General features: G+C 38.3%; 1 protein-coding gene across 10 annotated transcripts in view; it reads left to right on the top strand.

Annotated features, from left to right (window-relative positions):
- TRAPPC8 (trafficking protein particle complex subunit 8) overlaps positions 1-21,801 on the top strand; it is a 115,396-nt gene that overhangs the window by 81,551 nt on the left and 12,044 nt on the right. For all 10 annotated transcript variants that reach the window (XM_050941915.1, XM_050941914.1, XM_050941912.1 and 7 more), the window contains 5 exons: positions 2,444-2,540; positions 4,251-4,319; positions 4,458-4,498; positions 12,887-13,066; positions 15,295-15,396. In XM_050941915.1, coding sequence (XP_050797872.1) covers positions 2,444-2,540; positions 4,251-4,319; positions 4,458-4,498; positions 12,887-13,066; positions 15,295-15,396 — 489 coding nt within the window. The remainder of the gene's footprint in view (positions 1-2,443; positions 2,541-4,250; positions 4,320-4,457; positions 4,499-12,886; positions 13,067-15,294; positions 15,397-21,801) is intronic.

The following is a 21,801-nucleotide window of genomic DNA, read 5'->3' as shown; positions in this document are numbered from 1 at the left end:
TTGCTAGCTGCAAATGAAAAAATGATTCAGTTCAACATTGTGAACTTGGAATCTGAGTCTTTGACTCTTGCTTACACCTACTAGCCAAACTCTCAATCTGGTAGGTCCCCGTAATTGAAGTAATGGGTGCTGCTGGTACAGTAGCTTGGCATGATCTGTAGCGCTGGTTTGCAATCTTTTCACACTACTCCCAAAACCCCAAATGTACTTTCTTGTTACAAGCCAAGGTTTAGAAATTGGGTCATAAGAAATATCGGACTTTTTTTTGTGTGAGGCTCTGTCATAGTAGGTCTGTTATATGGGCACTTGTAAGTGTGCTTCTCACTGACCACATAGCGTTTAACTCTTGTTCACTGGAACACCGTTTCTGATGCTGTGCTGGTATTAGTTATAAAGAGGGAGGGGGGCAGCAGGTGGAAGGCGTGTGGGGTAGCTGCTAGTTTGCTCTGTACTCTTACTGGGTCCTAGGGCTTCCAGTATTTTGCTGCTTTATTCCCCCTCAACCAGCTGAGTACAACCCAGGGTATGAACCAATTGCGGGTTGCATTCTATTCATTGTGAAATCCTGATTTTTAGGAATCAATAAGTGCCTTTTTTGCTTTGTTTTTTAAAAGATGTACTACCACCAAGATATAAACTATTGTAAACTAATATTCAGTATAGTGTTTAAATTCTAACAATGGGGCGGAGGAGAGGCTTATTACTTTGAGGCCAACTGTGTAATCTGACAGAGTTTTTCTGGTAATGTGTTATCACCAGTGTAGCCTATGATAGGCTGCCACAGCAAAGCGTGCTGGAAGACAAGAGCGAAGAAAAATGTTCAGTAGTTCTCTAACCTGGCTGTGGGAGGGAATTCCACATGTAATGCTAAATTTAGTGAGCTTTTCACTATTACCTTCGACTCATTAAACCTATTAATATTGTAACTTGAATATTTCTTAATTTGTAGTTATATTTGGGTAGCACTAGAAATTGATACTGTTAGGTAACTTTAAAAAACAGATTAAACATCACAACATTCCTTTGAAGGAGAGAGAGATTTTTATACTGATAAAGTGAGGCAGAAAGGTTAAATGACTTGTCTAAAGGCTTTTAAGGAGTTTGTTGGGTACAACTAGAAACCAGGCTCCTCACTGCCATTTCTGAGTTCAGACCACTAGACCATTCCATTTCACTAGAAATTATTGGCATAGCCTATAGTGGAATTATGCATATTTAAGAGTTTCCATGCTCCAGCAAGGTGAAGCTACAGTGTCTGCACTAAACTGCAGAATAATATAACTGACTCCCTACTGATGAATTTTTAAACAGTTGGGTGCTAGTTGAATCACTGAACTAAGCCAATATTTCAGTGGTTCTCAAACTTTTGTACTGGTGACCCCTTTCACATAGCAAGCCTCTGAGTGCGACTCCCCCCCTTATAAATTAAAAACACTTTTTTTATATATTTAACACCATTATAAATGCTGGAGGCAAAGTGGGGCTTGGGGTGGAGGCTGACAGGTTGCATTGCCCCATGTAATAGCCTCGTGAATCCCTGAGGTGTCCCGACCCCCAGTTTGAGTACCCCTGCAATATTTGATATGCACAGGCACATTGTGTTGCTGAGGGCATGTGTAAGGCAGGAATTCTGACATCTGTAGGCTTCCATAGCTTCAAATAAAACATTTTTAATTAGTGTTTTAGATGTAACTGAATTGTGCAGAATGTTTTTATCATTCTTGGAAATGTTAAGAAAAACAGGAGTTATTAGGCAACATTAAGTCTTAAAGTTGATTTAAAACATAGGTTTTGTCCTTCTGGCCCACCTGATTTGGCATATTTACCTAAGTAATTTTAGACAGTGATATGGATAGAGTCAAAGTGTCCTAATGGGTAGAAAACTGGACTGAGAATTAGAAGGCCTTGGTTCTGTTCAAACTCTGCTGCTGTCCTGCTGTGTTAAACTTCCTCTCCATGCCTCTGTTTCTCTTCCATCCTTTCTCTTGACTGATTATTTAATGTAAAGGCTCTTCAGGGCAAGAACTTTCTTGTTGTCTTTGTACAATGCCTAGGACAAAGGGACTCCAATCTGTTGTGGCCTCTGGATATACACCTCTACCCTGATATAACGCGACCCAGTATAATACAAATTCTGATATAACGTGGTAAAGCACTGCTTGGGGTGGGGGGGGGGGGCGCGGGGCTGTGCACTCCGACGGATCAAAGCAAGTTTGATATAATATGATTTCACCTATAATGCAGTAAGATTTTTTTGGCTCCCGAGGACAGTGTTATATCTGGGTAGAGGTGTACCTGTATTACTAATAATATGGATTGGGGCTTTCCTAAAGATGCCAAATCTCCTAGATTTTGAAATAGGGTTCTTCATTTATAGAATAAAAATTTGCTCCTTTTGTCAGTTGGTTTAGATTGGCACAATTAACTTTCTCTTTTTATTTAGAGTGAAGCTGGTGTTAAAGAATTTCATATAGTACAAGTATCAAGTAACAGCAAACACTGGAAGTTACAGAAAGCTGTAAATCGCTTTGAAGACAAAGGTTTGTATTTGTATCAAGTATGAGTTAGTCACTGTTCTGTTTGGCAAAGAACAGTTAATCTTATGCAAGGAAGCATCAAATTATACTGTTTAAATCTACTTATATTTTCTCTTTTGTCTTCTTTTAATAAATTTCTTGTAATTCTGTTTTTTACCATTTCAGAAACTAATTTGTCATTATCATTAAGAGACATTTCTGCTCTACCAATAAACTAGAAATCCATCTGTATAATGAGAGTTCAACCCAACTCTTTGGATTGGTTGACTGGTGGAGTTCATTTCTCAGTTTCTGCTAATTTCCGTCTGCCTTGATTCCTTTGTTATGTTACATCTGTTTATTTTTATAGTGGTAGAATGATACTTAATTTAGTCGCAGAAAGAACAGGAGTACTTGTGGCACCTTACAGACTAACAAATTTATTTGAGATTAAGCTTTCGTAGGCTAAAATTCACTTCATCGGATGCATGAAGCGGAAAATACAGTAGGAAGGGGTGTGTGTGTGCGTACACACACACACAACATGAAACAATGGGTATTACCATGCACACTATAAGGAGAAGGATCAGTTAAGATGAGCTATTACCAGCAGAGGAGGAAGTGGTAATCAAAATGGCCCATTTCCAGCAGTTGACAAGAAGGTGTGAGGAACCGTGGGGGGAGGGGGGGGGAAATAAACCTGGAGAAATAGTTTTACTTTGTCTAATAAGCCACCCACTGCCAGTCTTTATTCAAGCCTAATTTATTAGTGTCCAATTTGCAAATTAATTCCAACTCAGCAGTCTCTTTGGAGTCTGTTTTTGAAGTTTTTGTTGTTGTGGTATTGTGACTTTTAGATCTGTAATCGAGTGACCAGGGAGATTGAAGTGTTCTCCAACTGTTTTTTGAATGTTATAATTCTTGACGTCTGATTTGTGTCCATTTATTCTTTTATGTAGAGACTGTCCGATTTAGCCAATGTACATGACAGAGGGGTATTGCTGGCACATGATGACATACATCACATTGGTAGATGTGCAGGTGAACGAGCCTCTGAAAGTGGGGCTGATGTGATTTAGATCCTATGGTGATGTCCCCTGAATAGATATGTGGACAGTATTTTCCACTGCATGCATCTAATGAAGTGGGTTTTAGCCCAGGAAAGCTTATGCTCAAATAAATTTTCGTCTCTGCAAGTACTCTTGTTCTTTTTGCAGATACAGACTAACACGGCTGCTACTCTGAAACTTATCTGGTTATTCGGTTTTCTATTTCCAAGCACCTGGGCTTCCTGTTGCACTAGAATTGATGGCCAGACCAGTCAGATCTACTATGCTGTAATTGTTTCCTTTCCCATACCTGCTCCTTCTTTCTCTATTCCAACACGTTCTACTCCAAGTTAGAAATAATTGGAGGTGCAAATGGGAGTCTTTCATTCACTGACTCATATTATCTGTATACCAGATAATTATAGCAAGATGGATTCCTTGTATATGTTAGCAAATAAGATACAGAATCCAGGTTAAGTAAATTCTATTATAGTAAGTTTTTGAGACAAGTAACTTGTACAATATTGGTTCATGAGCAGTTTCTAAATACTTAGTCTCCTATATGCATCAGGCTTACAGATTGCAAAGACTGGTTTTGGGAAGTCCTCAGGTGCTACGGTAGTGGAGACCATATAAGTATCTAGGTCAATGGGAAATACAATTTTTTTCAACATCTTTCTTTCAGATTATAAGCTTGCCAGTAGAGAGAGAGGAAAGCTATGCTTCAAAGCAGTAAGATGCAAAAACTCTGGAGGTAGGTTCACTTAACTTTATTGGACATTGGGTTTGGGTGGGATTTTCAAAAGCGTTTGTAACTTCCGTGAAACTTAAGTGCTCATGTTGTGACTTTGCATGCAGATGAAGTGACACTTCCTCTCTTTCTGTCCTTTAGAAAATTACACATTTGCAGACGTTGTCTTTGGAAATGAGCAGGTATGTAAATTGATACAACTTAATACTTTGTCAGTATTATTTCAGTGTTAAATACCTGTTTTGTGCATATGACCCAATCAAAACCTTTATTGCCCAAGAAATACCTCCGTATGTGGCATACAATGATCTTTTGCACTTCATGTTTGTGCTAATATTTTAAAAACACACATTCTTGTACCCTGAAGTATTTCTCTTTGCTTCCTCAGTGTACATAGATGTAATAAACAATATGGACATAGACAATATAGGAGCATGATCCAATGGATAGAGTCATGGATAATCTGGAGACCTAGATTCTATTTTTGGCCCTGGCACTGAGCAATTCACTTCACCTCTTTCCCTTCCTACCTTTTTTTTTTTTCTGTTTAGATCATAAGCAGTTCAGTACCTAGGATAGGGAGACCCTAATCTGTTGTGGCCTCTAGATGTTACTGTAATAGAAATAATAAAAATAACTATTAAATTTGTTGATGATTTTTAACATTTATTCTGCTCGCACATGTTGTAAAAAGTATGTGGGGGTGAGGGGAGGAGGGGTTCCACGAGTATCTCAGTGAATTCCAGATATGCTTGTTGTGTTGCAAGTAGATCTTTTCCCTAATTGCCAGTCCTACAAATCCCACCTATCACCAAAAAGTCAATCTGTGTTTTTTGTCTTGTGCATAATCACTAATAATAAAGACTTCACAGTCAGGCATACCTGTGCAACTTCTTGTTTTCAGTGGGGTTGTGTAGGTATATTTGGAAGAATCCATATTCTTTCATAGTCATTGAATGCTTATAGCAGAGGGGAGAGTGGAGTGGGGGATGGGCGGAGGAACTGTGACTGAAGTAGCCCTCTGACTCTGAATGCAAATGGAGAGTTTGTCTGTTGAGTTAAAGCTGCTAGTTTTATGTATTTACAATATGGTATTGTCTAGATGATGACTGGGGCTTGCTATGTTAGGTGCAATACAGAGAAGGTAATGTCTATCTTCAGAATCACTTTTCAGCATAGACTTATGCTTCAAATGTGACCACTATACCTAAATTTTTGAACAGTTGTGCCTTCTTACATTTTTTTTACTAGCTTGTATATCTGACACTTCCCCAAGTTGAGATTTCACGGATATTGCTTGTGATTGTGTGTGTGTAACATTGGTTTAATCTTGCTTTAAATTCACAGTATATCTGACCTGTTCTGTGTCTGATTTTACTGAGCTAAGAGTGTATCTGATGCCTTCAGTCAAATTGACCATAGACAAGCCTAATTTGCTCCTATTGAAGTTGGTGGAGGTCTTGATGATGACTTCAGTAGAAACAAGATTGAACACTGTTCCAAAGCTTTAGAGTATCTTTGTGTCAAAACCAGTAACAGTTCATACTGAGACTTCATAGAGCAGTTAATATTTACATGTGTTTATAAAAAAAGATTTGTTTGACTTTGTATGTAGTTGAAAGACAGCACATTCTATAGAAGTCACTGTAAATGTGACTTTAAACTTCAAGATGAGAGCACTGGTAGACATAGAGTTTGTTCTTTTGTGCTTTCATATGATCACCAGTGGAGATACTCATAAAGCACCTTTTGCTTTTTTTCTTTACTTACATATTATAATACCAGTTAGTAATTTTCTCCTCCCAGCAGATAACACCCAGCTTAATCTGTATCACCTGATCCTGAAGTAGCACTTTCTCTTAGTGTTCGCTAATTTAGTTGATCATCTTTGATTGCATCTGAACACAGACAAAACAAGATGCTCATCCTTATCTTGAAATAAGGGTTAGACAGTTTCTCTGCATTTTAATATTTTCCACTGAACTGTTACAGAGAAAATTGAGTTTTCTCTGTGAAAACATGCTGATACATTTTAAAAAAATTTTTATTCTCTTAGGAATGTGGGTAGGCTTGGCTTTCATCTATAGCAAACTGGTCCAGTTCAATGGCATTTTTGTAGGTTTAAATTACTTACTCATAAGACTTAAACTATTAAGACTCTCTCAATAAAATATTTCCCAATCAAATAATGCAGGGCTTGCAGTGCATATTTTGGAACAGAATTTTGTACCATTTACTTGTCATTCACAGCAGGTAAAACACAAGCATCTAATTGTATTTACAATCTTAGATATCCTTTATTCTGCTATAATAAGTAAAAATTAAGTTAATGTTTAGTCAGTGCTCAATGTATAGATGAGCATTCATGGAAGACAAGCGCGTGCACTTTAATTGTTGCTTTTTAGAAATTTTGGCAAACTAATGCTACTATCCCAGGTACGCTAGAAAGGAAAATGAGTTCAAAACTGCACAAGATACAGATTCTGCATTGCCACTAAGTTTTGTGCAGATCCATGTGACGTTACGTGAACTAGCTTAAATATTTACCATATGATCATAAACTTCGTCTTATTGTCAACACACTCTGCCACAAACCATGCTAAGGATGGGATCTGGGGGTGCATAAAGATGAGTGATTGGTGAAGGCTGTAGGTGGGTGCTGGATAGGAGCTGTCTGGGGGAGAACTTACTTATAACTGTACCACCTAGGAATTCTAGTCATGGAGCAGGACCCCATTGTGCTAGGTGGTTCACCGACAGTCCCTGCCCCTGAAAGTTTACAATCCAAGTACACCTCTACCCTGATATAACGTGACCTGAAATAACACGAATTCGGATATAACGCGGTAAAGCAGCGCTCCGGTGGGGATGGGGCTCTCACTCTGGTGGATCAAAGCAAGTTCAATATAACGTGGTTTCACTTATAATGCGATAAGATTTTTTGGCTTCCAAGAACAGCGTTATATCGGGGTAGGGGGTATATAATAAGAGACAACAGAAGATTATAGACAAATGGAGTACAAGGAAACAAGAGACAGTATTGTCAGTGATAGTGGTCTGAGTACACTAGCAGTCTAACCGTTGTCAAGGTTTTGTTAGTGTATCATGGCAAGAGGAAGGTTTTTTCAAAGAGGGATCTGAAGGAGGATAATGAGGTGGTTTTGCACATGTTTATGGGAAGTACCCTGCGAGCATGAGAGGGAGCATGGGAGAAACATGAAGGTTCTTATTTGAAAATTTAGCAAATGGATGGTTGGCAGCATGGTCCGACTAGTTGACCTTGATAGTGAATGAGATATGATACATGGAGTGGGGATAAGTTGTGTAGAGCTTTAAAAGTGAAGACAAGCAGCTGTTGGATGTGATAGAGAAAAGGGGAGCCAGTGGAGAGGTGACATGAACAAAGCAACATGCAAGGAGAATTATATTTGCAGAAGCATTGAATAGATATCCTTGGGACAAGATTGCACTTGTCCAGGCCAGAGAACAGAGTGTTGCTGTGATTGAGGTGTGAAATGAGACCCTGGATAGGGATTTTAGCTGGATGGATGGCATATCTTAAGTCTTATTTCTCAAGTCTTATCATAGAATCATAGAATATCAGGGTTGGAAGGGACCTCAGGAGGTCTAGTCCAACCCCCTGCTCAAAGCAGGACCAATCCTCAATTCCCCCCCCATCCCATCCCTAAATGGCCCCCTGAAGGATTGAGCTCATAACTCTGCGTTTAGGAGGCCAATGCTCAAACCACTGAGCTATCCCTCCCCTGCAGAAAGAATTAGCAAGAGTTAAACATAATGTGAAAGTCATGTCCTAGAGAGAGATCAGAGCCTAAGGTGAGGCAAGATTATGTATCTGAGTGACAAGCAGAAGTATTGGGCTAGGGGAGAGGGCAACAGAAGGTTGTTAAGGCTGGCGAGTTACTGGTGGAGTTTTGTGACTCTGCCCCGAGGGATACCTTGAGGGAGAAGACAGGGACAGCTGGGAGTGGGGGGAAATTGTGAAAGAGGGATTTGATGGAGAGTAGTTGGGGAGAGGGGTATCTGGGAGGTAGCTGTGGAAGGGCTCTGTTGGAGGATTTCAGAGGCTGGTGGATGTAAGTATCTGATAAGCTATCTTGATGCTGGCTAGGGAGGGGAGAGCCTGGGACCAGTTTGGGATCCCAATAATTTTCTGTCACTGCTTTGTTAAACCCTTCCAGGCTACTCTCCCCTGGACTCTCTGTGAAGGAGGGGAGGGGAAGGAGGCCACAAGGCAGAGGCTGCTTACTCAGCTGGCACTATAGTGACTTCTTTTGGCCATGAGCCACAATTGCAACTCGCTTGCAATATAGCTCACTGCACAGATGTGACAGGGTTGTGTTTAAATGTGTGTGTCACAGATTAAATGTGTGTGGCACTTTATAGCCCTGATGTTGGCAGTATGAATGGTACTGTTTGAACTTATTTGTAAGGAATTTATGAAAATACAGTAATGCTGGGATATTTTCGCAATCAGAAAAACACAAAATTGCTTTTAGCTGAGTGTTTGTGGATGGCAATAGATCTTAATCAGAATGAATTGGTCCAAGTCATTACTTTTTAAAAGGGCATCACTTCCAACATTTTTGTATTCTACATTGTTTTTCTGAGCCTCAAATTCCTAATGGTTGGGCTTGCTCCATGCTGCTCAACTTAGCACATCCAATCAGTGGCTGAAGATTTTAACTGTTCTTGCTGGTTATGCCAATTTCCTGTGGACTAGAGTTCTCTTCTGTGTATGAGACACAGCATGCCACGTGTTCAGGTTCCTTTGTATTTACTTGAATGGCTGAAGTCTCATGAGACAGAGCCAAAAATGCCCCAAATGCAAAACCTTGCTAATTTCCCCCGATTTTAGCACTGATCTGCTCAGTATACACGTATTTAGAGTTCTCTGAAAGGTGGCTTTTCTGTCAAATTCTCCTGTGCCTGCCTTGCTATCATGCACCAAATGACACGCTATAAAATTCAGGAGACTGACCATTCCCACCAGACCGGAACTATGCCTTGTCCCAGCATGAGCTTGGGTGGCTGAGTGGCAATAGAATTGCAGGTACATCTGATCACTACAATGGAGTAGGGGGACGAGGAGGAGATATGAGCAGCAGTAAGAGAGTCTCTGTGATGTTTACTCAATTGTTAGTGTATCTTGTCCATCGTTGGTGCAAGTTTAAATGGTAGTCTTTAATCCAGGGTTTCAGTTATATGAATACAGGTGTTTGTTAAGTGTAAAAATCCTGGGCAGTTTCATAACGTAAGGCCTCCAAAAATGGCAGGGCAGTATTTATTCTGTGTTTCAAATTTAGTATAGTCCCTGAGTGTCATCAGTCTCCTTTATAGGAAAACATTCTAGAAAGACCATTCTCCCATAGACCATTACTTCCCCAAGCCCAGGGTTGATCATTCCTCTCCCATGGTGTGAGTAATCTGCCAATACACAATAGCTAACAGCTTTGCACAAGGTAATATAGTTTGGTCATTTTGACAGACCTCTGAAGGGTGGGGATGAAGGAGTAGGAAGACGTGCCAAATATTGCCACCACCTCCTTGTTGAGTCTTCTCCCAAGGACAGACTCCTTAGCTGCTACTTTATTCTGTGAGATTTGGTTGAAAAAGTTCTGGAGTAAGTGATGGATCCTAGTTGTGTATACACCACTACCTTGATATAACGCCACCCGATATAACACAAATTTGGATATAACGCGGCAAAGCAGTGCTCGGAGGGGTGGGGCTGCGCACTCCGGTGGATCAAAGCAAGTTCAATATAACATGGTTTCACCTATAACGTAGTAAGATTTTTTTGGCTCCCAAGGACAGCATTATATCGAGATAGAGGTGTAGATATCTATACATAACTAGGATCTGTCTGTTTAACAACTTAAGGTTTGCCTCATAATGACCTAGACCAGGGTATTGGCCATTGTCTCCATCAAAGTCCAAGCCTCAATTTGGGTATCGTTAAGGGCAATGAAAGTGGCTTTCTTGGTTAAATTTATTGGGCCTGCAGAATGAAATTCGAGGTGTTATTACCCCATATATAGACTTTGCAGCCTTAATATATGGTGTTTTGGGTTTTTTTAAGTTTGCTATTTTAAATGCATAGGAAGTTGTATCCTGATTTAATCCTGGGAACCATAGTATTGCTATCACCAAGAGCTCAAAAATGAGTCTGGCCTGAAAAAAAAAAAATCAGGAGGCCCAATTTTTTGTTTTGTTTTTTGCATCTGGTTTTCAGTGTGCACTCGGGACACAATTTTAAACTCTTCTCTAACCATGAAGGCTTAATGTTTTTTTTAAATGAAAGTTGAGATTTCATATAGTCAGGACTGCAGGATTGGGAAACCTTAAGGAAAACATCAAATGCAACATTTTAACCATATTGATGCCCTCAAGAATCATCGACAGGGCTGGAACCTTTAGCCCTACAGCACAGGCCTGTCTCTCTTGAGCAACGAAGTATCAAATAGCAGTAGCTAGTAGTTTGTCTTCCTCTGTATTAGTGTTCCTCAACTTTTTTTTGACCAGCTTGCTGCCTTCCTTAACTGTGTCACGGAGGTCCATGGGCTGGTCATTGAGAGAAACAGTTCTATATGGACTAGCCAGTAGAGAGGGATGAGATCTAGATTTTACCAGTGGGTTTCACAGTGATTTGCAGGAGTGTCTCTGGTCTCAGTTCTGGGGTCTGGCCCCCAGGAAACAATTGCAGTGTCCTGCTTAGCTCCTGCTGCCCAGACACTGAGCCTGCTCATTCATTCTGGGAGGATGATGAGTGCACAGACTAGTCACCACAAAGAAGATCTGTGAGGGTGGAGCATGTTCATTGCTGATCGAATCTTTGGAGAAATTAGCTGCCAAACTCTAACACACCTCTAATGAGCATGGGTGAACTGTGATATTCAGGCTTATAACTTGGCCAGATTTTCCTGGGGATAGCAAACAGCACATCCTTGTCAAAAATCATGTTTTGCTCCAAATCATAAGAGTGCTAGAGCTTCCCATAAAAATGGCTGAAATAATGTAATAAGGGTAAAATATGGGTATGCATGAAAATAAAAAGGGTGTTCTTAATTCTGGTTAGCTAGCTAGAGTTGGTTAACTTGAGGTAAAAGCCTAGTGAAGACAGAGCAGTTGTAATGTTTACATGAGTTAGCAAGTAGTTAAAGCCTGTTGGGGAGTCCCAAACCATAATCAGTTCAATAGGGCAGGCTATCATTTGGAATAGTGGCCCCAGCCCCTCAGTTCCCCCTTGGTCATGGGATAGAACTGGACCGTCTGCATTGATACGGTCTCGCATGATATTCTTATCAATAAGCTAGGCAAATATAACTACTATAAGGTGAGTGCATAACTGGCTGGATAAATGTACTCAGAGAGTAGTTATTAATGGTTCCCAATCCTGCTGGAAAGGTATAACAAGTGGCACTCCGCAGAGGTCTGTTTTGGGACTGGCTCTGTTCAATATCTTCATCAACGACTTAGATATTGGCATAGAAAGTACGCTTATTAAGTTTGCAGATGATACCAAACTGGGAGGGACTGCAACTGCTTTGGAGGATAGGATCATAATTCAAAATGATCTGGACAAATTGGAGAAATGGTCTGAGGTAAACCGGATGAAGTTTAAAAAAGACAAATGCAAAGTGCTCCACTTAGGAAGGAACAATCAGTTTCACACATACTGAATGGGAAGGAGTACAGCAGAAAGGGATCTAGGGGTTATGGTGGACCACAGGCTAAATATGAGTCAACAGTGTGATGCTGTTGCAAAAAAAGCAAATATGACTCTGGGATGCATTAACAGGTGTGTTGTGAACAAGACACGAGAAATCATTCTTCTGCTCTACTCTGCGCTGGCTAGGCCTCAGCTGGAGTACTGTGTCCAGTTCTGGGCACCGCATTTCAAGAAAGATGTGGAGAAAGTCCAGAGAAGAGCAACAAGAATGATTAAAGATCTAGAGAACATGACCTATGAAGGAAGGCTGAAAGAATTGGGTTTGTTTATTTTGGAAAAGAGAAGACTGAGAGGGGACATGATAGCAGTTTCAGGTATCTAAAAGGGTGTCATCAGGAGGAGGGAGAAAACTTGTTCACCTTAGCCTCTAAGGATAGAACAAGAAACAATGGGTTTATACTGCAGCAAGGGAGGTTTAAGTTGGACATTAGGAAAAAACATTGGAATAAACTGCCTAGGGAGATTATGGAATCTCCATCTCTGGAGATATTTGAGTAGGTTAGATAAATGTCTATCCGGGATGGTCTAGACAGTATTTGGTCCTGCCATGAGGGCAAGTGACTGGACTCGATGACCTCTCGAGGTCCCTTCCAGTCCTAGAATCTATGGATTCCTCTCTTCTACGCTGGTTTATTTAGAGCTGGTATGGAGTTAACTTCTGTGGCACAGAAGGTGTGCAAAAGCCCACATGCATGACTGTTTTGCTTACCACGGAGTTAGTACCGAGAAGCTCCACAATGGAGGAAATTCCACCTTCATAGAATAAACTTGAATCCGTTTATTACATGTACTGAAAGCAAAATATGTTGTTTTCTTACAGATAATCAGTTCAGCTAGTCCGTGTGCAGACTTTTTTTTCCGAAGCTTATCCTCTGAATTAAAAAGAACACACGCACAATCTAATATATTTCAAGGAGCTGCGAAACAGTCATTTGATGAGGCAGTCAGATTGATACAAAAATGTAGTGAGGTGGATTTGAATATTGTTGTTCTCTGGAAGGTATGTATGGTCTGTTTTCAATTATCCATATAATAACTTGATTATGAAACAGGATTGGTAGAAAATAAGAGCCAATGAGATTGTTTATATCTAACGTAATGTTCTTGAGATGTACACCTAATTTTCCAGTCAAATGTTAGGTTTTGTTTTCATTAAACTTTAATTTGTCAGAAAACAGGAAATTAAGTTAATTGAAACCACAATTGGGACAGTATTTGAAAGTTATTACTTAACAGTGAGTAATCAGGAACCATTTTTTGAAACATGTCTAGGATTAAATGTGATTAGCTTAATACTTGAGAGATCCTGTCCCCTCCATGTGTGCCTATGTTTCCTCATGGTGAATGAGGCTTTCTTTTTGCAAAGATAGTAAATCAAGTTCTGACCCTTTGAACCTTACACAGCCAGAGTCTTTAACTCTCTGGACACACAGGTAGACTCTCCCACACTTTGCTCACATTCTTAGAGGGTTTATTTGAAGTAATACTCCCACTCACTTTTTAAAGAGGTGGCTCCAATTACCAAGTATAAACATGAAAAATGTATCAACGTAACAGATTACACTAAATTTAAATACTATGTTGGTCAGTATAAAATTCCAGCATTTGTTCAGCAATCTGCATGCTAACTTTTATATGTTGTTTTCATCTCCACGAAGCACCAGACTTTTTCCACTTCAGTTATGGGAGAAATTGTGGAGGGTGAAAGCCTGCTGTTTTCCTCATTGGACTAGCCCATACATGCAAGACATGTTAGACAGCAGTAGAACACTGCTGGATTCCTGCTTTAGGGTTTCTCTTCCTAGCTCTGGGGGCAGATTGTGGTTACAAACAGTATAGCTAAATGTAACAATGCCCCCAATTAGGGATTGTCTTCAGGGACTGAACCTGACACCTCTGGATATAAAAACAACCACCTCTACCATTTGAGCTACAAAAACATGACCTATTACTACAGAAGCAATAGAAGAGCCATAAAATCCTTTATATGGTCTAGCCATTTACGGATGACATAGAGCCTACCTACTGTTCGTGTGTAACACAGCACCTTTTCTAGGAGTGGTATTTTTGAAAGACAAAATAGATGAGACTTGAGTTCATTATATTAGAGACCTGAGGTCTAGACCCAGCTCTGTCTCAAGTGAGCTTCTGCAAACTGTTACCCCTCTGTACAGTGGGGGAATAAGTGTCCCTCCGAAAGTAGTAGTAAGAGACCTTGATTCATAATGAGAGTTGTGAAGAGTTCCTATAGAGGGACTTGTCTGCACTAAAAAAGTGTTGCCTCTTGTAACTGCTGACATGCAGTGGTGTTCCAAATGAAGAGTAATTGCAAAAACAGTAAGATTTAAAATTCCTTTATTTGAGATGAAATAAGTGACTGACTTCCCCTGAAGTTCACAATGTGTTCATCTAAGATCTGACTTCAGTGGGAGTCTTGCACTCTGAGGCTGCAGAATACGACCTTGGTGTAAACAGTGGAAAATACAGGTTCCTCCCACCCATGATAGCAACCTAGAACCTGCCAGGAGACTTGCATAAAATCTCCCTTTAAAATATGTAATATAACAAATTTGTATGGCTTTGCTGAGTGTGAACAAGGCATCAAGCATTAGATAGCTCTGTGAACTTAAACTGCTGAACAGTCCTCTGACTCATGCAGCAGGGCTGTACTGAATTCTACAATTAAACCAGGAATTTATGCTGCAATGTTAACTAAGCACTAACTCACTTGGTAATCTTTAGTAGTGTTGAAATAATTCAAAATATACCACAATGCCAGAATGGAGCAAAACTGATTTAAATAAGTGTATCTACAGTGTATCCTAAGATTTTACATAATTCATCTGGGATTTTGTTTAAAGTTAATTTTATTTTTAATAATTTTTGTGAAATTCACTGCATACCCAGCTCTTCAGTTCCTTGAGTTAGAAACATTAAAGCAACACAGAGGACTGTTCTAGATGGAATTTATGAATTAGCTCCTTAGCTTTCTACTGCAAAATAATTGCACTTTATTGGAAGGTGAAGTGATTCCTTTATTCATAATTTTGTAAATCTGTTAGTAGTGATTATGATGTACTTTTGAATATTTCTAAATAAAACGTGGTATAACTGTAAGATCATTATCACTTCTAAAGTTTGTATTATAAAAGAGAAGTGTTATTTGATAACCTTTTGAGGTTTGCAGCAAATTAAGAAATATTAAATGTCTGTTATCTTTCCATTTAGGCCTATGTTGTGGAAGACAGCAAGCAGCTTATTTTAGAAGGCCAGCATCATGTTGTTCTTCATACAGTAGGGAAAGAGGCTTTTTCCTTTCCTCAAAAGCAGGTAATCCTAATGCTTTTTTGTATTAAAAACCTCTTGCTTTACAAAAGCCTTTCCAAAGTGTTCAGTGTGTATCTAAATAAATTAATGAGATTACCTTGTAAAGGCTTCTGTAATATTTATTTTGTAAAGCTCTTGTAAGTATACATCTTGTAAGTTAAAAGGAATTTGCTAATTTTAGACTAATTTTGGCAACATACTTTCAAGTCTGTTAAATGACAGAACTATAAAAACAAAATTTTCAGTGGAAGACTTAAATATATCTGAGGTCTTAGAGCAGTGGTTCTCAACCTATTTACCATTTTGGGCTGCATATGCAGTTCTCTGTGTTATGTGGGCCACAGCCACACAATATTATATACTACCTGTATGACTCTGAGAATGTCATATGGATCGCAGTGGTGTGCTTATTGGACCACAAGTGGCCCGCAGACCACGGCCTGAGAACCACTGTCTTAGAGGTTTTCTGCAGCTGCAGTGTAACACAATAAATGTTGAAGGGAGTTAACGTATAATATTGGATAAGTGTTTTTAACATGTAAAAGTGTAAGCCACAGAGGTGATTGTTTGACAAAGACATGAATAAAATTTTAATTTTAGATACTGTCATGTGGCATAGTTCCTAGTTATATTTTGATATAGGCACTAAGGATCCTGTAAATACATGTTTACATATTGGATCTGAATAATGTCTTGGAAGTTGTTAGTGTGCTTCAATGATCTGCTGATGATGGGAATGTCAAGTATATGGAAGAGTGTCGTTGAATGTGCAAGCTTTTTAGTATAGAAGCCTAATTAAACATAATATAGGATATTCAGACAAATCTATTAAGAGCTAAAGTTCAGTGTTTTAACACTTATTGGCTTTACTTTATTTTTAGTAACATTCATTGCTGTATCTCAAAATGATTAACTTAAGTTCATATTAAAGGAAAAAAGGCAGTAAGCCCATGACCTGTGTAGATGAGATGTAACTGCATAATTGTCTTAAATAAATTAGTTCCTGTGTTTTTCTTGCAGGATTAAAATACATTCAGAGATCTTAATCCAATATTAAGTTAGTACAATTCTTATACTAACATGCTGACTTCTCTATTGCCTCTTAATACAGTATTAAGTATTATACAGTACTGTATTAAGAGGCAATAGAGAAGTCAGCATGTTAGTATAAGTAAGGTACCTGGTAATATAGTAGTAGTGAAACTTAGGTGAGTTCTCTCTGGCACAAAAAAACCCCAATCAGCTTGGGATAAAATAAAATAAGTTGATTCCAAAATAAGGATCTTGAGTTTTGCTGCACTAAGGGATTAAATAAAAATACTTGAATCTTTTGTATTCTGATGTATTTTGTGCACTAGTGTAGCTTTCCCTGTTAAACTTAGCAGAGTTATAAGAATTAATAGAACTATCAGAGGAAATAGCTTGAGAAACTGGCAAACTGAATTGTGAGAGGTCAGTCAATAAAATCTTTTACCATTGTAATTAAATTTTAAAATATCTGGACTCATAGACTTTAAGGTCAGATCTCACTGATATCACAAAAACAGCTATAGAAGAAAATGAATAATTTGGGTCTGCAACAAACCAATGAATATCTGATATTGTGTATGTGCAGCATTGGTAGTCATAAGAATTAGTAGTGTACAAAACTGTATTAACTCAAAGTGTAATACTGAACACATGAATACTCCAATGTATTTGTGAATGTGAAGAAGAATTTAAAACAAATAATGTGCAAGGTAAAGTAGGTGAGTCTCAGTAACTAAAAGTTAAGTAACACTATCCTGCCCTTTTTTGTTTACGTGTTAGCTATCTGTTTTCTAATTGCGTCTGAAAGCTGATATGGTTATCTATCTAGATATGTACATAGCCCCTGTCACTGTAGCAGCTGAAGATGTAATGAATTTTTCCTCATAACCCTTCTATGGGATGTATTAACTCCATTTTGTAGATTGGAAAATGAGACCTAGAGTAAGTGGCTTGCTTTGTGTCTCGTAGCAAGTCAATGACAGATGTGGAAGTTGAACCCTGGTCTCCCTGGGTTCCAGTCCAGTGCCTCACCTATAAGAGCATCTTTCCTCTGTGGTATCCAAATTCCATTTATGCTTAAGAGGAGCAGGCTTCCGAGTTCTTAACCATTTCATATCAGAATGCTTGTATTTTTGTCACTAGTGTCTTGTAACCAGTCAGCACTTTTAAAAATGCTATTATGTAGATATTTCACTATTTTATCTAAAATTGTACACATTATAATGTCTTTCGTTCTTGTGCAATCTTCAGACCATGAAACTGACTTATACAATAGATTTTGTGACTACTGAAACAAACCTCTGCCATGCTGAAAAGTAGCTTTGTTTTGAGAATTGGCGGAACCATTTTTTACTGAATCTTACCCTCAAAATTCAGCCCTGAGCAGACACCTGGCATGGAAAACTCTCAAATTTAAGCTACTTTGACTTAAATTCGCACCTGAAACCAATGGCTTACAGGTGTTGGGCAACCTTAACTATAAGCCTCACTATCTGTAACTGAACAGAAGAGATTACAAGGTAGAACCATGCTACTCAGGGAGAAATTATTCAGCCATAGTTCTAGGTGGTCTCAGAGGAATTGAGGTACAGTAAAGCAGTCATGGTGCCATTTTATTCATGGTTTGTGTTGGGGGTTTCTCAATTACCCAATGCTGCTAAACTGAGAACATATAATTGCCTTTCCAGCAGTTGCCAGCAGGAGATTATCATCCACAACTGACTGAACCATAGTAATTTTTAAGACTGTAAAACCAAGATGCTGACCACATGAAATCCATAATAATTCCAGCAGAACTCTAAAAAACTTAGTGTTATCCTGGACCTGGTCAAATTCCAGTATGAATAATTGCATATTACCTGACTAATTAAATTGCACTTGCAACATCAAATTGATACATTTCCTTCCCTAAACTTTTGGCCATAAAATTAGGAATTCTAAATCACTTTTCGCTGTCCTAGCTAGCACAGGAGTAATAAAATCATATGCTTCAGGGCATAGCTTTTTCCCTGTGAAAATCAAAGATTTTTCCCCTCATATGTACAGTATTTTTCCACTGTCTATATATGCATTACGAGGAGACAGGATTTTTACTTTCATATTCTACATTAGGTTTTGGTTACTGTTGGATGCAGAATATTGCACTAGATCAGATATCTGTTTTGGCACATCTTAGTCTTAATAGTCTGTTCTAATAAGTTATAAATAGAAATTACAACTGACAGTGCTGCTACATCCATGTGCTGTGCTCTGACACATCTAATGTTGCTAAGCAACATTGCTTTTTAAAAACTTGATTCATGTGAAGTAGTGTAGCAGTCTCTTTAATGAACAGACAGTTTTGAATCTGTTTATCCCCTTGGCTTTCCCCACTCCTCCAACTCTACACCTGAGAAACTGCTCTTGAGATAAAATTAGAATCAAAGAATGCCAAATGTAGCTTATTCCTTTGAGCAGCCCAAAAAAGAGAGGCGGGGGTGGGAAAAAAAGGAAACTAGGCCAAGTGTGACTGAGTTCTTAAAGAACTAAGTGATACAATACAGTTTCTAGCAATAATACAAAGCAGAAATTAGAAATAGGAACTTATGAATATAAACTGAGAATTGGGTTTTTATTTATAAAACAGAATCAATTCAAGCAAACTACTAATACAGCCAAACATGTGAATAGAGATGTTATGGTAAAAGCTGTCTGGCCTACAAAATTACAAGCTTCGGCAATAAACCTAGAATGTGTACACACACTTTTTATTTTTATATATATATATATATAATATTTTTAAAAGTGTTCATGCTCTGCTGTTGCCTTAGACATCCTAATACTGAACCAGCTATGCCCACTAATATTTATTTTAGACAAAGGTCCATCGATGAAGATACTTATTATAGGATAGGAATTACTGCAATTCAGTGAAAAATAGATATTTGTAAGAACCTTCCTTTCCACTGCCATAATGAAGCTCTTTTTAGCACGTGGAGTCTTACCTGTCGTCTTCATCTGCAGTGACCAATTAACTTTAGCTTGGCAAAGCTCAAAATGTGGTGTCTCTCAATCTATAATTGCCCTGGCTCACTTCAGTTTTCAGCAGCTTCATCCTCTTCCCCCTTTGTTTCCCAATCTACAGTAACCTGAAATCCTTTACTTTTTAGTTTTCCACATTCAAGTTCAGCCACTTCTCCATATTATAATATTCCTTACTGTTTGTCTAAGCATTTTTCTCTTGATCACATGGGTAGAAACTCAAGCTAAAGGAATCTCGAGACAAGAAAATAATAGATTGGAAGGGGATTGGGCTGGATAATGTTGCAATTTTAATTAAAAGTAGGGTTCTCAATTGTAGTCAATTCAAGCAATTAATTACAAAATTAACTTGATAATTATCACAATTAATCAGTTTTAATCACACAGTTAATATAATACCAATTTAAATTTATTATAAATATTTTTAAATGTTTTTCTACATTTTCAAATATATTGATTTCAGTTACAACACAGAATACAAAATGTACAGTGCTCACTTTATATCATTTTTATTACAAATATTGCACTATAAAAAAGATAAACAAAAGAAATATTTTTCAGTTCACCTCATATAAATACTGTAATGCAGTCTGTTTTTGTGAAAGTGCAACTTACAAATGTAGATTTTTTTTTTTGTAACATAACTTCTCTCAAAAACAAACAATGTAAAACTTTAGAACATACAAGTCCATTTAATCCTACTTCCTGTTCAGCCAATTGCAAAGACAAACAAATTTGTTTACATTTACGGGAACTGCCTGCTTCTTATTTACAATGTCACCTGAAAGTGAGAATAGATATTCACATGACTCTTTTATAACCAGCATTCCAAGGTATTTATGTGCCAGATATGGTAAACATCCGTACACCCCTTCATGCTTTCGCCACCATTCCAGAAGACATGCTTCCATGCTGATGAGTGGTTCTGCACGATAATGATCCAAAGGTTTAGCATTTCAAGCCTCTGCCATACACTTGAATACAAGTAGTATCTCAGACTGTGGCCTTGCCTAGGCTTGGATTTAAAGATGTTGTTTTTAGCTCTTCACTAGGTTTTAATTCTGCCAGGTTAGCACAAGTTAAAGGTAGTGTGCCTTATCTATAGTAGACTCTTAAAATGTGTCAGCACATGTTAGCTGACACATGCTAATATCACCTCTTTAAATCCAAGTCTAGACAAGACCAAAGACTGGGCTGGAGAAATTTGGTTAGAGAAGGGAACCTTGGGGCAAAAACTGGTAGCTATGAAGTGACTATTTGTAAGTTATCAGAGGGAGGAGGTAGCTTGTGCCAATGAAGCTTCACATATGGGATAGGAAATTAGAGGATAAAATTGGGTATTCTTAATGGAGTGTTCAGGCTAAACATAATTTATAAGAAAGAGGATGTTACAAATAGGTCAACACTTTTGGCCCACATCATGAGTCGCTATAGAAAGAACGCAGGAGATCTCCTCTTCTAGTACCCATTTTGAGACACATACTTTGAGGTTGCCATTTTTATATTGTGGGTATTAGTATACTGTTATACCACTGTTTATTAGAGGGTTCTTTTCAACATGGGCACATCAGTAAAATGGGTTCCTCTGAGTTTGGTTTTTTAATAGTTTAAAAAAAATGCACTTTTCAGAGCCCAATCGTTCTCATAAACTCTCAGATTCTCCCGATATTTCCAGTTTCTCCAGATCCCTTTTATTTTTGTTCTCACTGGCACTTTACAGCACTTAAAATCTGGTCTTTTTCCTTTCCTCTCTAGCTCTTGCTCCCTCTGGCCCACTCACTGTACAGTCGTAGTCAGTTGTCTCAAGAGCTGTCTCTTTACAGCCCTTGCAGCCTTCCTATTTATCTCAATCTTTCAGACTCAGCTAAGAGCATGTATTTTTCTCCTTGGAACTGCATGAGACTTGTGTAAAATTATATTGAATATTCTTTTTGCTAAATACATCAGTTAATTTTAAAAACAAGTATTTTTAACATTATCTGGAAAAGGTGTAAATAGCACATAGACATCTCCAAGTGACTGGGAGGCTTTGCCATTGAAATCTATAGACCTGAAGGTGCCCAACACCTCTTGAGATCATGTTCATTGTACAAAAACTTCAAACTGGTTTAAATAGTTGAAGGTGAATGTGTTTTTAAAAAAGCTTCTACCTACTTGTTGAAAAGCAGCACCTTTTGACACTTATTTGGGAGACCTTTACAAGTGTACCAAGCCTGCTTTAGTACTGACTTCACAGTTTAAACTTGGCTTGAACACACTAATTCTTAGACTTCGTATAAGCCAATATTAATGCAGGATGGAGATTCTAGTATGGTTGCAAAAAACATTCCAAAACCACGCTGAAGAAACCAGCATAAG

The sequence above is a fragment of the Gopherus flavomarginatus genome, chromosome 2, assembly GCF_025201925.1.
Source record: "Gopherus flavomarginatus isolate rGopFla2 chromosome 2, rGopFla2.mat.asm, whole genome shotgun sequence".
NCBI classification, from domain to species: Eukaryota; Metazoa; Chordata; order Testudines; family Testudinidae; genus Gopherus; species Gopherus flavomarginatus.
Note: the sequence above shows the minus strand (reverse complement) of the source record. Positions and strands in the feature narration are given on the sequence as shown.